The sequence below is a fragment of the Carlito syrichta genome, unplaced genomic scaffold (assembly GCF_000164805.1).
Source record: "Carlito syrichta isolate Samal-C Ts95f unplaced genomic scaffold, Tarsius_syrichta-2.0.1 Scaffold287356, whole genome shotgun sequence".
NCBI classification, from domain to species: Eukaryota; Metazoa; Chordata; class Mammalia; order Primates; family Tarsiidae; genus Carlito; species Carlito syrichta.
The window spans coordinates 4,546-20,526 of record NW_007231452.1 but is presented as its reverse complement, the minus strand read 5'-3'; the positions used below and the strand labels follow the sequence as shown (position 1 = coordinate 20,526).

Here is a 15,981-nt window from a genome sequence, read left to right as displayed (position 1 = left end):
GCTGCACTTTGTCATTCCATTCTGCTGTCTTTCCTCACCAGAGGTTTACTCTGCAAACACATCTCAGGTGGCCCCTGGGTCTGGGAAGTGTGAAACTAAATGGATACGGCCCTTGGGCTGCATCGCAGGGATCTGTCTTTACCAAGGTTCCCTCAAGAGACCATTCATCGCCAGGGTCACGACTGTACAGAGGGCTCAAAGGTTGTTAAGCCAAGGCTTGATGGACCGCAAGGCATCTCTGTGCTCAAGGTCTGTTATTTCCTGGCAACATCGGAGACACACGAAGCTAACTCCAAACTAAGCTCCACAGCCAGATCCCCGTCTTCCAGCCCAGAGACCCCCTGGGCTACACCAGAGGCACAGCCGACAGACAGACCAGGCAGAGCCCGGCCGACACAGGGCCTGCTCAGTAGTAGGCAACATTAAGGACAAGGAAGAGGCACAGAGGTGTGCTTTGCTTGTCTCTGCAGATGAGAAGGTTGGGCCAGCCTGCAGACGAACGCCTGCTGCCAAACAGAACAGGCTGCCCTTGCAGAGAGGCAGATCTCCAGGCCAGCACCATCTCCTCCCTCCCCTTTCTCCAGTAATGTCCCTGTTGGGCTTCTCCAGCCATCTGAGTTTACCAGAGTCAAGGGCAGAGGACAGGAGGGACACAGGCATGGTGTGTGCGTGGGTTTGCTTGTACATCTGTTCCTATTTATAGAGCTCTCTCTGTGAGCCAGGGGCAGCTCTAAGGACTTGCAGAGGATAAACTAAGTTAGTGCACTCCCAAGTGCTGGGTCGTGGGGAGCTTGTACATGCACTTCTAAGCCCCGGCCCAGGGTCCTCCCGTCTGTGTCGCAGGCCCTACCTTGCTTCCCTCCTAGCACTGACATCCCCAATCCGCCTACTTGTGCACCTGCTGGTCTCTCTATCAATGATGGGAGGCAGGTTCTTCGCCTACCTTGACTTCTCTATAATCTAGAACCTACAGCTGTGCCCGTCACCAGTGTGCGTGCTAAGAAGAAGAGGCACACAGCATCCCCCAAGCAGTAGTGGGGCCAGTGCCAGTCAGGAGGGTGTCCCGCGTCCCTGAGGCCCCATCTGGTCCTTGGAAGCCCTGAGGACAGAGGACTGCATAGGTCCCAGGTCCAAGGAGATCAGACCTGAGGTTTCCCTTCCAACCTTGCTGTTCGGCAAACTCCCGGGAGACTTTCTTCCCCTCTGGACATTTATTTCTGAAAAACAGTCCCCACACTCCCACACCCATGGGAACGCCGCCCTGCCACCCTTCCTTGGCGGCCCCCACCGCAGCTCTGACCCCACGAGCTCTGTCCGTGGTCAGGTGGCCCTCAAGTCACAGAAGACGGTGTTGAGGTTTTAAAGCACTACCAAGTGCCAGGAGGAGAGGCAGCAAGTCTGGAACCGAGGGGACTCTGTCTTTATCTGGCACCACCACTGGCAGCTGTGACTCTGGCAAGTCCCCTCACCTCTCCAAGCCCTGGGTCCCCCGTGGGTAAAGCACAACAACGGTGCCACCTCGCAAGGCTGCGCGGCGATGGAGGTGGTGCAGCACAGAGCGCCAGCCACACAGTGCTCGATGCGGGGCACGGCCACCGAGGCCCCCACCCAAGCGGGCGGCACTCTCAATGCACGCCCAAACAGCCCACTTACCACCTGCTTGTTCTGCTGCAGCAGCGGACAGGCCAGGTCCAGCTGGGCACGGGTATAGACAGGCCTCAGCATGAGCCGGGATGGGGGGGCGCAGAGGAACTTCACCACGGCGGGCTCCACCACAGGGAAGGGGTTGGTGAGGCTGGGCTTGTTCCCCACCGACAGGGCGATGACCTAGGGGGCACAGCAAGCGGGCAGACCTGAGACAGAGTCCCCGGTCCTCTCGGGGCAGCGTCTGCCGCCTGAGCTCCCTCCGACCCAGCTTTCTCTTCTGTAGGACGGGAGCCAGGGTGACACCCACACCACAGGGCCCAAGAGAGCCCAGCGGCACATGGGGCAAAGCATGTTCTCAACACTGGGGAAACTCTCAGGTAGGGACTCCAAGTGACCTCTGCAACAATCAGCCAGGGCCTCGGCGACCCCATCTCAGGAAAGAGACCTGGTGATGCTTGGTGGGTTCCCAGGACCCTAGGAAAAACCCACGGCTGCATTAGCAAGCTGACAGAATGAGGGGCAGGCGTGGGGAGGTGCGCACTCCAGAAGGGCTGAGATCCAGAGAGAGTGGACCAGAAAAGGGACTCTGCAGGACAAAGCATGGATGGGCAGAGCCACGGCCAGGAGAGACTAGTCCCTGCCCTCTGCATGCCCCCACAGAGGACATCCAGGCTGCTGCAAGCAAAAAAAGGAAACCCACGTCTGCTTGTTGAGCTAAGCCCTCAGAAGTCATGTCTGCTCTCCTCATATTCAGAGTGCACAGCTAACGGCCCACCCAGGGAACACCCTCTGCCTCCTAGAATGACACACAGCATCTGGGCAATGCACTGGCCTGGGCCAGGAGTCCCCTCCCTGTGGGGCAGGACCCAAGGCAGTGTCCTCCCTGACTTCCTGCAGGCTTGCTGTTGGCACCTGGTGCCCCACATGAGGAAGCCACAGAGTGCTGAGCGGAGACCCAGGGCGGGGCCAGGGAGGATCGGGTGTCAAGCCAGGGGTAAGAAACCTTCCAAATTCACTCATGAGTCATCTTCTTCTTGTTGCTGCTTATTGACTGCCATGTAGCTACTGCTCTCGTGATTTTATTGTTTTTCAAAACCAAACCCAGCGAGGAGTGGGGCCCCTCACCAGGCATCTTTGTGACCATACCAACACAGCCGTGCCATGGTGGATGTGCACACAGGGTTAACACCAATCAGTGTTCTTTGTAGTATTCTCCACTTGCCCAAAGAAACTTCTCCCACCTTCCTTGGTACACGTGGTCTTCCCCGCTTGCAGTGGATGTCCCCATCTCGGGAGCCCCGGCAACTCAGCAGTAGACCGCACTCCAAGCCAACGAGCTGTCACCCCCACCCTTGGCCTGGCCAGAGGGAAGGGAGTGCCGGGCACTGGGGGACCTGAACGGCAAGATGCCACCCCAGCCAGCCATCCCAGCCACGTGGGGATTCAGGTCACAGCTGTGTTTTGTTTGGTCCTCTCTGCCTCCCAATTTTTCGGTTTCCAGCATTAAAAAAAAGTTAAGTGATTTCACATGCAAAAATGAATTGGGATCTCCAGTTTACCTTGCAGCGCCAACAAGATGTGTCAAAGCTGGGTCTACAGTCTCACTCACCAACGATGCATCCCCGACGCTGCAAGCACTTGACTTTGTGACCCCGATCCTGAACTCCCCAGTTCAGTTAGCTAGATGTTGCAGCCCTGAGAGACAGGAGGCCACCTGACTGGCCAGTTCCATCAAGCATGATATGTCAGGGGTGCCCACTGCTGCACACTGCTCAACCTGCCTAGAATTCACTCAGTCATTCCACCCCATCACACCTTGGTTTGCCTGTCTCAAACAGGTACAGCAGGAGCAGCTCTCTCTCAAGGTTACTCCAAGGATTAAGTGAAATGATGCTCAGAGAGTACCTGGCCACGGTGGGTCTGAGGGCACCTGCCCACTCACCTGCTCACCCAAGGCCTGGCAGGTCACAAGGATCCAGTGCTGCTGAGAACTCCGGGAGGCAGGTGGGGCAAAGAGAGCCAGACTGATGCTGTCCATGTCCTCAGAGGTGACATTTCGAAAGAACTTGGAAGGCTCGAGGACCCAGGGTCTGGGGCCTCCTTCAAACAGCATCTCCTTTGAGGAGCCCAGGGTTACCAAAGCAACAGAGGAAGGATCCACGGTCTGCAAAACGAAAAAGAAGACTCAGCATTCCTCTGGAAGATGGGGACAGAGCTGGGTACCCAGACCCTGGGTTCTCATGCTGCTCTGGGGGATAGATCAGGGGAGCCCAGACTCCTGTGGATCTGCTTCCTCATCTGTAGTGCTCACAGAATTGTACAGACCCAAAGAAGCCAAGGGCTTTGAAAAAAATCGTCCTCCCTCTCTGACATAGTGCTAGGAAAGTGTAAGCCAAGTTCCCTCTTTTGCAAAACAATTTGATCAAAGCCTTCTCCATCTGGAATCCAGACTAACAATAGGAGAAACACACTCATACTCAGAGAGATATTCATCACACAATTATTTACCATTAACACATAACCGAGGGCTGGGTAAGCACAGGTGGTATGTCCACATGATGGCCTCTGACACAGATCCCTAAAGCAGTGTTCACCAAAGCAGCAAGGGCAGAGCACAACACTGACAGTATAGTGTCATCATAACCACACTGCTTTAAAAGACCTAAGACAATCCTAAAATGAAATACACCAGGGCCTGAGGAAAACCCAGGCTGCAGTGTCCTTGCAGACACGATCACAGGGGGTCTGTTCCCATGGGTCGCCACCTCCTCCCAGGGTGGAAGGGGCCAGCTGCCTCTCTGGGTCTCTCTTAAAGGGGCGCTGCCCCCAGTCACGAAGGCCGACTCAGGACCTCGCCATCCCGACAGGCCTCGCTTCCCACTGTCGTCATCTTGGGGTTAGGATCTCAACACGCGAGTTTTGGGGAAATGCCAACACTCCACGGATGGCCTTCGTGAGGAAACAGGCCCTCAGCAGCCACAGAAGCGGCCAGCACTTTGACCTGGGACCTCCTAGCTCCAGAGAGTAAGAAATAAACTTCTGTGGCTCCTGAGCCACCTGGCTGGTGGACACTGTCATGGCAGTCGGAAAGGATGACAGCACTTCTCAGACGAGAATTCTGTCCTGGGTTGCTTTTCAGTGGAATGCTTTCCTGAGTGGGATGTGGGTGGCACCTGTCTCTGGGCACCCCATCCTGCACACATGTGCTGGCGTGTGCATGTGCAGACAATCCCAAGGAGTCTGGGCTCTGCCATTCTGCACACCCAGGTGTGGCACTCTCTTTCCGCAGGTGAGCTGCCGAGGCTGCTCTGGGCCTTCACCTGCTCCCCTCCCGGGGAGGGTGTGCCGTCCGCTTCTGTGCTGCACTCAGGCCTCTGCTGGGGTCACTGCCCCTCAGACGGGCCTCCTCTGAGGCCCCTCTAAAACAAGGCTGCCTCATCTGTCACCTGCTCACCTCTCCTCATCACCACCTGCCCGACCTTACAGATGTCCAGCTGTGCATTTGCTTCTCTGCGTCCATCAGAAGGAAGCAGTCACTTGCTGGTCGTGAGACCTTAAGTAAGTTAACATCGACAAGGATCAGTCCTCAGTCTCCCCATCCTGTGGAATGAGTATAACAATAATGCCTGCCTTGTAGAGCTACCGGTGACTCAAGGTAGCAGGATGGAAGTGATGAACACAGTTAAGCACGTGCTCAATCCACGATCCCTGCTGTGAGGAGCTGCCATTGTCATGAACGGTCACCCCAACTCTAGAAAGCATGAAGCCCAAAACGAAGCCACTGAACCAAGTTTTCCAGCTGGGGGTCCTGAGTCTGTTCTGATCCCAAATCCCCTGTCCCTACCCCACCCCTCATGGCACAGCTAGAGAAGCTCCACTGTGGGCGTAGCAGGCCCCTGTCCGGTTGGCAAAGGCTAAGAATGTGAGAATGTGCGGAGGAACTGCAGATCCTGCAATTAACATCTGGACGATGGCGACGATCACCTTTCTGCCAAATTCCCTTCCCTCTTGTGCACAAAGGTGTCAGGGAATCTGTGCCAAGGAGACAGGCCACTAACCAACACAGCCGACCAAGGACACTCCTCAGTGCACGTCAAAGCCCAGACATTCCCACAGGCAAAGCCCAACAGGAGGGGCCCACCTCCCTACAACAAAACCACTCCTCTCTGGGCTGATTTTCTGGTTTGCAAAACAGCCAGTGGGCCTGACCCTCGAGAGACCTTCAGTGCCCTAGTCGACTGTAGCAGAAACAGAATTCACAAGCCTCTTCACATCGACATGTTTACAGGTGTGAGCATCTCGACTGAGGGCTGAGCCAGAGGGGTTGGGCAGCCAGAGGTGAAGCCCCACGCTCACCGGGTTGGCCTGGAGCCTCCAGGTCAAAGTGAACAGTCTACATGGTCATCTACAAGGTGTCAGGCGATGACTGCAGAGGAGATTAGGCCACCAGCAGGAACGAGTCTCCCATGGCCAAACACATGGAAAAGGTCAAGTATGAGTTAGAGCAGCGGGAAGGGGACAGCAACACCCGCTGGGGAGGGCCTTTCTTCTCAGTCCTGGTATTTCAGGGACTTTCAGGTCACACACATTCGCCCTCCCCAGTAAGCACAGGGTTCTCACGGGTCGAGCTGACAACTGGCGCTCCCCGGCCTGCACCAGCTGCTCGCTGCGACAGGAGAACACCCAGCTCCTGGCCGGGCACTCGTGACCTCCTTCATCTGCCCCTGCAGCTCCACGGACACATCTCTCTTCCCAGAGCAGACACACCTCGGGCCTCCAGTGCCCCAGCAGTCACGCATCCTGCTGCGGCCTCTCCTACTGCTGTCCACGTGTGACCTGTCCCCCTTGGGACTCATCATTTGCACTCACGGCAGTTGTCAGAGAGCCTCCCAGGGCAAAGAGTGCAGGACTTCCACCTACATCTCTGTCTCCCAGCCGGGGCCTACCACCTACACAGTGTCCAGGGATGTCAGCAGAGTGAGCCAACATATGGGCTAGCAAACACAGGTAGGAGCAGTGACTGTCAGCTGCCTCCCAAGTTTCCCACCGTCTCCACTTCCAGGGAAAAGAACCCCCATATATTCAGGGTGGCAAACTGCCCAGGGAAAATATTTCCCAGATTCTCTTGGAGCCAAGAGTGGCCAAGGGGCAATGTTGTGATCACGGAGTCACAGGCAGAAATTGTTCTCCTAATCTTCTGACAAGGCTAATAAAGGCAACTAACTCAGCTGAGGTGAGGAAGGCAGATGTGAGGACTAGGGCTCTAGAAACTACTTTGGACCATGTGACAACCTAGAGGATGCAAGCCCCAGAGGAGGACAAAGTGGAAAGACAGAGGCTGGGATCCCTGACACCTGTGGAGCTGCCACACTGGCCTGTGTGAAGCCTCACACGGGACAGAGAAATAAGCTCCTCTACTGATGAAGCCCTGCCACCTGGGGCTCTGATCCTTGAAAATAAGCCCATTCTTGACTGCTACCAGGCAGAAGATAAAAGACGAGACTCATACTGCCCCTTCTCTAGAACTGTCCAGAACGGAAGCCACCCTGCTGAGGCACATGTCCACTGCATCAACCTCCCATCGCGGCTGAGAGCAGCGAGCTGAGACATCGGCCTCTGCTGCGCCACCCAACCACCAGGTCCTCCCTTGGCAGCGGCCGGGAGGGGCCCCGGGAGTCTCCTTCCACCCACCGGAAAGCTCCACCTCTTGGCAGGTCCAGCATGGGGCATCCCCAGGAGCAACTGCCAGCCTCTTCTCCACTCGGCTGGCGGAACGCTCCCACCCACTCCAGCGCTGTGCTGAGGGAAGGGACCGTGACGTCCTCACTCTCAGCTGTCACCCCATCAGCCCTCTGTGCTTCACGCTGTCCGGGGCAAGCAGACACGGACACACAACTCCGGGGCAGTTTCTGGCCTCTCTCGGCTCGAATACCGCTTCCCAAGGAGAAAGGCTGCCACATGTGCTCTGCCCTGGTCATTCTCAAGGGCCTCTGGCAGGGAGGCCCAAGTAGGAATTCATGCTTATGTGCTGAACACATGGAGGGACGGCGCAGAGGTGCAGGGCCAGGTCTTCGATTAGTAGACTTCTACCAAGTGTCTGCTGTGTCTGCTCTGGAATTAGGAGGCCTCGATTTCCATTCTGGTAGGGTGACCACGGACACACTTTCTCACTGGCTCATTCTAAGCGAGACCACCTTTGGCTGGCATCTGCTTTGAAAAGGCACTTCGCATGGGGCTAGGGATTCAGAGATGAAAGGCCCAAATGCCACACAGCTTCCTTCAAATGGGTGAGACAGAGGAAAAGAAAAAAGGCACATGCCACAGGGCCGTTGTCCTCGAGGCTGACACTGGAAGGCAAGGAAATTGAAGGGCTAGCTGGCTCAGCCCAGGAAGTGGGGGATCCCGGAATCGCCCTTCGGCCCTCGCTGGAACGAGGACCAGGAAGTCCCAACCAACGTCCCCTCTCTGGGCTTCTTCAGTATGAGGAAGGGTTAAAACAGAGCAAGTGACGATTGTATCCGCCAAGCTCCCAGCTCCTACCCCTCATGCAAAGTCCCTTTCCCGCTCTTGGAGGAGGATCCAGGTCCTTCCATTTACGCTCCACACTCGCTGATCCTGGCTGAGCACTCACTACCTCCCGGCCGTTCTGAGCCCACTCCATTCATGAGCTTAGGGAATCCCACCATGACCCTGTGACACAGGGGCTGTCTTTGGCCATTTTCAGGCAGGGACTTTGAGGCCCAGGGAAATTAAACTAGCCCCAGGACAATATCAGACAGGACTCAGACTCAGGAGGGTGGTGTGGACGCTGAGGCTGTGTTCTATACCACGTACGGCATGAGCACCTCCCTCCTTCCTCAGACGGGAAGAAAGGTTCACAGACACCGGGCAAATGTGGAATCCAACCCGACCCAGGAATTGAAGGCCCCAGAATCTGCTCTGTCACAGGGTCGCGCTCCCAAGTCTGGGGTACTGTGGGACCCTGAAGGATACCTGGAGCAGGCCAGAAGCACCCCTCTGTTCGGACCTCTGCTGAAAATGTGTCTGAAGTCCTCAAGGCCTATACTCCTGCCTTCACTGGGGGAGGTGCGCAGGCCTGGGTCCCCAGAGGCTGCCACATGCGGGCCTGGGGGACCACAGGGCATGAGCAACTGTGGGCCTCATCAGGGAGGCCCTCCTCCTTCACATCAATCCTTGCTTTCCAACAAAAAACACCAAGGAGAGGACGGATGCCGACAGCTCTTCTGAACCACTGGCTGGTCACACAGATTCCGCAGAGCAAAGGGAGGGTTTGTGTCAGGGAAGAAGTGGGTGGAACCCCAGCTCACCTTGAGGGGCAGGTAGGCAGCGATGGTGATCCTGGCGCTCAGGGAGACATGGCTGTGCCTGTAGCTCACGAGGAGTGTGGTGGAGCCCTGGGCCTTGGCTTTCACCATGATGCCGCTGCAGTGCCCGGCGCCCGGCATTAGCTTTCCTGCAAAAAGGGAGGAGCCACACAGTCACCTGGACGTGGCCTTTGGCGGGATCTGCACGGCAGGCTGAGGGCTTCTCCTTCGTCCTGGGTTGACAGACAATCTGATTTTTAAATTAAGCTTTCATATCTACGTAAATCCCATGACCATGTAATTCACAATGATTCTTCCCCCACATACTAAATCCGTCCTGCACCCAGCACCCAGATCAAGAAACAGAGCAATCAGTCCTCCCAGAATCCACCAGAGACCCTTCTGGTGTCTCATCGCTCTCAAGGAAAACCACTCTCGTCTCCCAGCACAACTTCCTCTGGTTCCTTGCTACTGTCTTAAAAAGGGAACCGCCGGGCGTCGCCTCTTGTGTCTGGCTTCTGCAGCTGGACGCTGATTGTCAGTCCTCATGCTTCACCCACAGTGGATCCCTGAACTCCCTTTCAGGACATGATTCCATTGTGTGCACGAAGGGCCATGGATTCACCCACGCTCCTGGGCACGTGTGGGGCCCTTCCAGACGGGGCCCTGGTCCACAGCATCGCTATGAACTTCTGTGCACTTTCCCTGTGGGGGACACGTGGATATTTCTGCTGGGCATATCCCCAGGAGGGGGACTGCTAGGCCACAGAGCAAGCACACATAAAGCTGTGGTCATTGCTGCCAAACCTTTCCCAAAGTGGTTGCCTCCACTGACACAGCTACTAGCAGCAGCCCTGCATCCCTGCCATTATTTTTCATCAATTATCGAGTTAAGTTTTGAAAATGTCATTGTTAAAAGCACTAGTCAAGGAGCTACAAGGAATTCAAATGATTAACAGGAAAAAGCAAACACAATCCCATTAAAAGTGGGCAAAGGACATGATCAGATACTTCTCAAAAGGAGACTTCCAAGCAGCTAACAAACTCACAAACAAAAGCTCACCCTCTAATCATCAGAGAAATCCAAATCACAACTACAAGGAGATAACGTCTAACACCAATCAGGTTGGTTATCATTAAAAAGTCAAAAAACAACAGGTGTTGGCGAGGTTGCAGAGGAAAGGGAACACTTGTCCACTGTTGGTGAGAATGTAAGCTAGTTCATCCTTTGTGGAAAGCAGAGTAGTGTTTTCTCAAAGAACTAAAAATTGAATGATGGAACAATCCAGGAATCCCGCTTCTGGGAATATAACTAGAGGAGCATCAATCACTCTACCGAAAAGACACCTGCACGCATATGATCATCGCAGCACTACTCACAATAGTAAAAACATGGAACACAGATGCCCATCAAAAGTGGACTGGATATAGAAAATGTGGTACATATATACGATGGCGTACTATGCAGCCATCAAGAATGATTCATGTCATTTGCAGCACAATAGATGCAGCTGGAGACCAGTATTCTCAGTGAACTACCGTAGAAACAAAAAAACAGAACTGAATCCTGCAGGCTGTCATTCATAGGCGGGCCCTGAACATTGGGCAAGTAAGCACAAAGACGGGAAAATCTGATGCTGGGGACTACTAGCAAAGGGGAGGAGGAGAGGCGGCTAAGAGGCATGCATTCACCCAGTGGGCACCTGGTCCACGATCAGGGGGAGAAAGAGCTTGCTAAAAGCCCAGACCACCCCTGCACACAACTTACTTATGCAGCAAAATCTATACATGTACCCCACAACTCTAAAATACAAATAAAAGTGCAAAAAAATCATGGTAAGCTACACGTGACATAAAATGTCCCACCTTAACACCTTTTACATGCACAGGTAGCAGCATTGAGCACGTTTACACTGTCGGGCAACCGTCACCGCCATCCACTCACAACTCTTCCACGTATAAAACAGAAACTCTACCCAATAAACAGGAACTCCCCAACTCCTTTCATTCCACCTCCTGACAACCACTATTCTATTTCTCGTCTCCATGAATGTGACTACTCTGGGGTACCGCACATACGTAGAATCCTACAGCACTTGTCCTCTTATATATCCGGCTTCTTTCATTTAGCATGATGTCCCCAAGGTTCTTCCATGCTGCAGTACGTGCCAGAATATTCGTCTCTTTTAAGGTAGAAAAATTTACCATTCAATGGATGTCTGATATTTTACTAAATCTGCTTCAGTTCTTATAGTTCTTTGGTGAAATCTTAAGGGTTTTCTACCTTTCACATCAACTAATTTGTAAGCAGATAATTTTATATCCTCCTTTCCAATTTGGGGGCTTTTTCCCTTTTTAAAATCTTACCTTCCAAAGGTAAAAGCACATGTTTGTTACATGGGTATATTGCCTATTAGTGGGGCCTGGGCTTCTAGTATACCCATTACCAAAAGAGTGAACACTGTACCCAATCGGTCATTTTACCATCCTCGCTCCCTTCTTGTTCTACCCTCTGTAGCAGTCTCCAGTGTCTATTGTGCTACATGTACCCACTGTTCAGTTCCCACTCATGAGAAAACAGAGGATCTGGCTTTGTTTCCAAGCTAGTTCATGTAAGATTATGGCCCCCAGCTCCAGCCATGTCGCTGCAAAGGACATGATTTCATCCTTAATTTTATGGTTGCATTTAATCAAGTCCCATCTGTCTATTTTCATATTTGTTGCATTTCTCTGTGAGGCGTTCATCATAAATTCTTTTTTGTGTTGTTTTGTTTCATGGTGCACATATACCACATTTTCGTTATCTAATCAACCGCTGCTGGGCATCCGGGTTGATTCCATGACTTTGCTACTGTCAGTAGTGCTGCAGTGAACATATGAGTGCAAGTGTCTTTTTTAATAAAATAATATCTCTTCGTTTGGGTAGATACCCAGTAGTGAGACTGCTGGGTCCAATGGTAACTTTATGTTTCGTTCTCTACGAGCGCTCTGTGCTGTTTTCCACAGAAGCTGAACCAATTTATGTTCCCACCAGCAACATAGGGGCCTTCCGTTTTCTCTACAACCTCACCAGTAGCTGCTGTTCTTGCACTTTTTCATAAGAGTCATTCTGACTCGTGTGACATGCTATCTTGTGGTTTCAATGTGCATTTCTTAGAAAACTCGTGATAGCATTTTCCCCATGCGCTCACATTAGCCACCTCGATTCCTTCTTTAGAGAAAGGTCTGCTCCCGTCCTTTGTCCTGGCTCTGATGGGAATTTTGTTCCCTGTAGATCCTGGTGCTACTCCTTCATCAGAGACGTGATTCGCAAATACTTCTTCCCTGCCTGTGGGTTGTCTGTTTACTCTGGTATCTGTTTTACTGTGAAGATGCTTTTTCATGTAATCAAATCCCGTCTGTCTAATTTCACATTTGTTGCATTTCTCTGTGAGGTCTTCATCATAAACTCTTTTTTGTTTTGTTTCCTTTTTTGAGTTGTAGCCCAGACTGGAGTGCAGTGGCAAGGACCCAGCCACCGTAGCCACGACTGGTTGGGCTCCGGCGATCCTTCCACTTCAGCCTTCCGAGTAGCTAGAACTACAAGCACACACTAGCATGCCTAGCCAATTTTTTTGATTTATAGTACAGATGAGGTCTCACCAAGTTGTCCGGGTGGGTCTCAAGCCCACGGGGGGCTCAGGCAATCCACTCGCCTCAGCCTCCCAAAGTGCTGGGATTACAGGCTGAGCCACCAAGCCTGGCCTATTATAAATTCTTTACCTAGCCGGGCTCAGTGGCTCAGCCTGTAATCCCGCGCCTTTGGGAGGCCGAGGTGAGTGGATTGCCTAAGTCCGTGGGCTCGAGACCCACCTGGGCAACTTGGCGAGACCTCATCTATACAATAAATCAAAAACCAGCCGGGCATGGTAGCACATGCCTGTAGTTCCAGCTACTCAGAAGGCTGAGGCAGAAGGATCGCCGGAGCCCAGCAGGTCGAGGCTGCAGTGGCTGGGAGCGGCCACTGCACTCCAATCTGGGCAACAGAGTGAGACTCCAACTCAAAAATAATTAAATAAATAAAAATAAGTAAATTCTTTACCTAGACCAATGTCCAGAAGAGTATTACCTAGGCTTCATTCTGGGACTTTTGCAGTTTCAGGTCTTATGTTTAATTCTTTAATCCATGTGGAGTTAAGGGTTGTATATGGTGAGAGAGAGGGGTCCAGCCCCATTCTTCTGCATACAGCTCAGCTAGCCAATTACCCAGCACCGTTTCTTGAATACACTTCCCTTTCTCCCACGGCTTATTTTTTGTTAACTTTGTCAGGAGTCAGTTGGTTGCAGGTATGTGGTTTCATGTCTAGGATCTCTATTCTGTTCCGTTGATCTGTCTACATGTGTACTGGTAGTATGATTTGATATCAGGCAAGATGATGTCTCTGCATTTGTTTTTCCAACACTCTTAAACGACAAACGCAGGACAGATCTTCTCATCTCCACGCGGAACATTCTCCAAAACTGACCATAGGCTTGACCATGAAGCAAGCCTCAGTACATTTTTAAAAATTCAAATCATACCAAGCATCTTCTTGGTCCACAGTGGAATAACTGAGAAATCAACACCACGGGAAACTCTCAAAAATACACAAGTAAAGGGAAACTAAACAATGTGCTTGTGAATACCTTTGGGTAAACAACAAAATTATGGCGGAAATCACGAGAATTTTTGAAGCCAATGAAAACAGAGATACACACCAAAAGCTCTGGGATGTAGTAGAAACAGCGCTAAGAGGACAGGGCACAACACTGAAGGCCTAAGTCAGGAGACAGAAGATCTCACATCAACCGTGTTTTGTTTACTTGGAGTCTGACTCCATTGCCCGGTCTGGAGTGCCCTGGCACGCTCAAGGCCACCCAGCACTGAGCCGCTAGGCTCTTGCGATCCTTCCACCTCAGCCTTCCACGTAGCCAGAGCTGCGGGCACGCACTGCCACGCCTGGCTGCTTTTTGAAACTGTTATCATTATTGCAGAGACAAGCTCTCGCCAGTTGCCGGAGCCCGGCTGGTCGCGGCTGCGGTGGCTGGGAGCTCGCCACTGCCCTCCAGTCTGGGCGACAGAGTGCGACTCCAACTAGAAAACTGAGAGGAAGTGGGTAAGTCCCTGCAAGCACACAAACTCCCAAGATTGACCCAGAAAGAAGCAGAAATCCTAAACAGGCCGATAATTAGTAACGAAGTTGAATCAGTAATTAAAAAAACCTTTCAACAACGAGAACAAAACTTCAGTACTGGATGAATTCACAGCTGAATTTTACACATGCACAAATAAGAACTGGTCCCAATCTGACTTAAACTATTCCAAAAAAAAAAAAAAAATCAAGGTGAACAGACTCCTCTCAACTCACTGCACAAAATGCGTTCCACCAAACAAGTATCAATCTGACACCCAAATCAGGGAAGGACACAACAACAACAGCAACAACAACAAACTACAGGCCACCACCCCTGGCGAACATCGATGCAAAAATCCTCGACAAAATTCCAGCAAACTGAACCCAACACCATATCAAGACCAGAATCCATCACAATCAAGAGGGTTTTACCCCAGGGATGCAAGGATGATTCAACATGCACAAACCAAGAAGTATGATTCCCACACAAACAGAACTAAAAATAAAATATATAATTCTCTTAATATATACAGAAAAGGCATATGATAAACATCCAACATCCTTTCATGATAAAGACCCCAAACAAACTAGGCAACATACATCCGGATAAGGAGAGTCACGTACAGCCAACATCAAACTCGACAGGGAAAAGTTCAAAACATTCCCCCTCAGAACTGGAGCAAGACAAGGTTGTCCACTCTCACCATTGCTATTCCACACAGCAATAGAAGCCCTAGCCAGAGGGATCAGGCAAGAGATAGAAACAAAAAGCACCCAAGTTGAAAAAGAGTAAGTCAAACGTCTCTGTTCATCGATGACATGGCTGCATATGTAGAAAACCCTCAAGACACCGCTAACAGGCTCCTCGACTTCGTAAACAACTTCAATGAGGTTTCAGGACACAAACGCAACATAAAAAATCAGAAGCAATCCTACACACCAATAACATTCAAGTTGAGAACCATGACAAGAACACAATCGCAGCTGGGCTCGGTGGCTCAGCCTCTAATCCAGCGCTTTGGGAGGCTGAGGTGAGTGGACTGCCTGAGCCCGCGGGTTCAAGACCCGCCTGGGCAACTTGGCGAGACCTCATCTCCGCAATAAATCAAAAAATTAGCCAGGCGTGGCAGCGTGCGCCTGTAGTTCCAGCGCCCTGGAAGGCTGAGGCGGAAGGATTGCCGGAGGCCAGCTGGTTGAGGCTGCAGTGGCTGGGAGCGGCCACTGCGCTCCAGTCTGGACGACAGAGTGAGGCTCCCACTCAAAACAACAAATAAAAAGAACACAATCCCATTTATAACACACACACACACACCTGCGAATACATCTAATCAAGGAAATGAAAGACCTAAAAACACAGCTTAAAAGTAATGATAAATGACACAAAGAATGGAAAAAAATTCTATCTTCATGGATTGGAACAATCAATATTGTTAAAATATCCATGATGACAAAGCACTCTATAGATTCAAAACAATCCCTATCAATTTACCAATGTCATCCTTCACAGAATTACAAAAAACAATCCTGAAGTTCACGTGGAACCAAAAAAGAGCACCCTAATTCAAAGCAAACCTAAGCAAAAAAGAAAATGTTTTCTTTCTCTTATCCAGTTGATTCCTCAGTTATTGGTGTCACAAAATTGTATATAAATATACTGTATCCATATCAACTGAGGTTTTTTTTTTTTTTTTTTTTTTTGAGTTGGAGTCTCACTCTGTCGCCCAGACTGGAGTGAAGTAGCCGCTCCCGGCCACCGTAGCCTTGACCCGCTGGGCTCCAGTGATCCTTCCGCTTCAGCCTTCCAAGTACCTGGAACTACAGGTGCGCGCTACCACGCCCGGCTAATTTTTGATTTA

At 51.6% G+C, this 15,981-nt stretch overlaps 1 protein-coding gene across 1 annotated transcript in view; it reads right to left on the bottom strand.

The window, feature by feature from the left end:
• The window catches only part of LOC103254701 (nuclear pore membrane glycoprotein 210), a 44,025-nt gene extending 34,920 nt beyond the window's left edge, over window positions 1–9,105 (bottom strand). Inside the window, exons 1-3 of the mRNA XM_021709810.1 lie at window positions 8,976–9,105; window positions 3,590–3,811; window positions 1,654–1,827 (exon numbers count right to left, since the gene is read on the bottom strand). Of these exons, the coding sequence (XP_021565485.1) occupies window positions 1,654–1,827; window positions 3,590–3,811; window positions 8,976–9,083 (504 nt within the window). The 5' untranslated portion in view covers window positions 9,084–9,105. The remainder of the gene's footprint in view (window positions 1–1,653; window positions 1,828–3,589; window positions 3,812–8,975) is intronic.
• Between the last annotated feature and the right edge of the window lie 6,876 nt (window positions 9,106–15,981).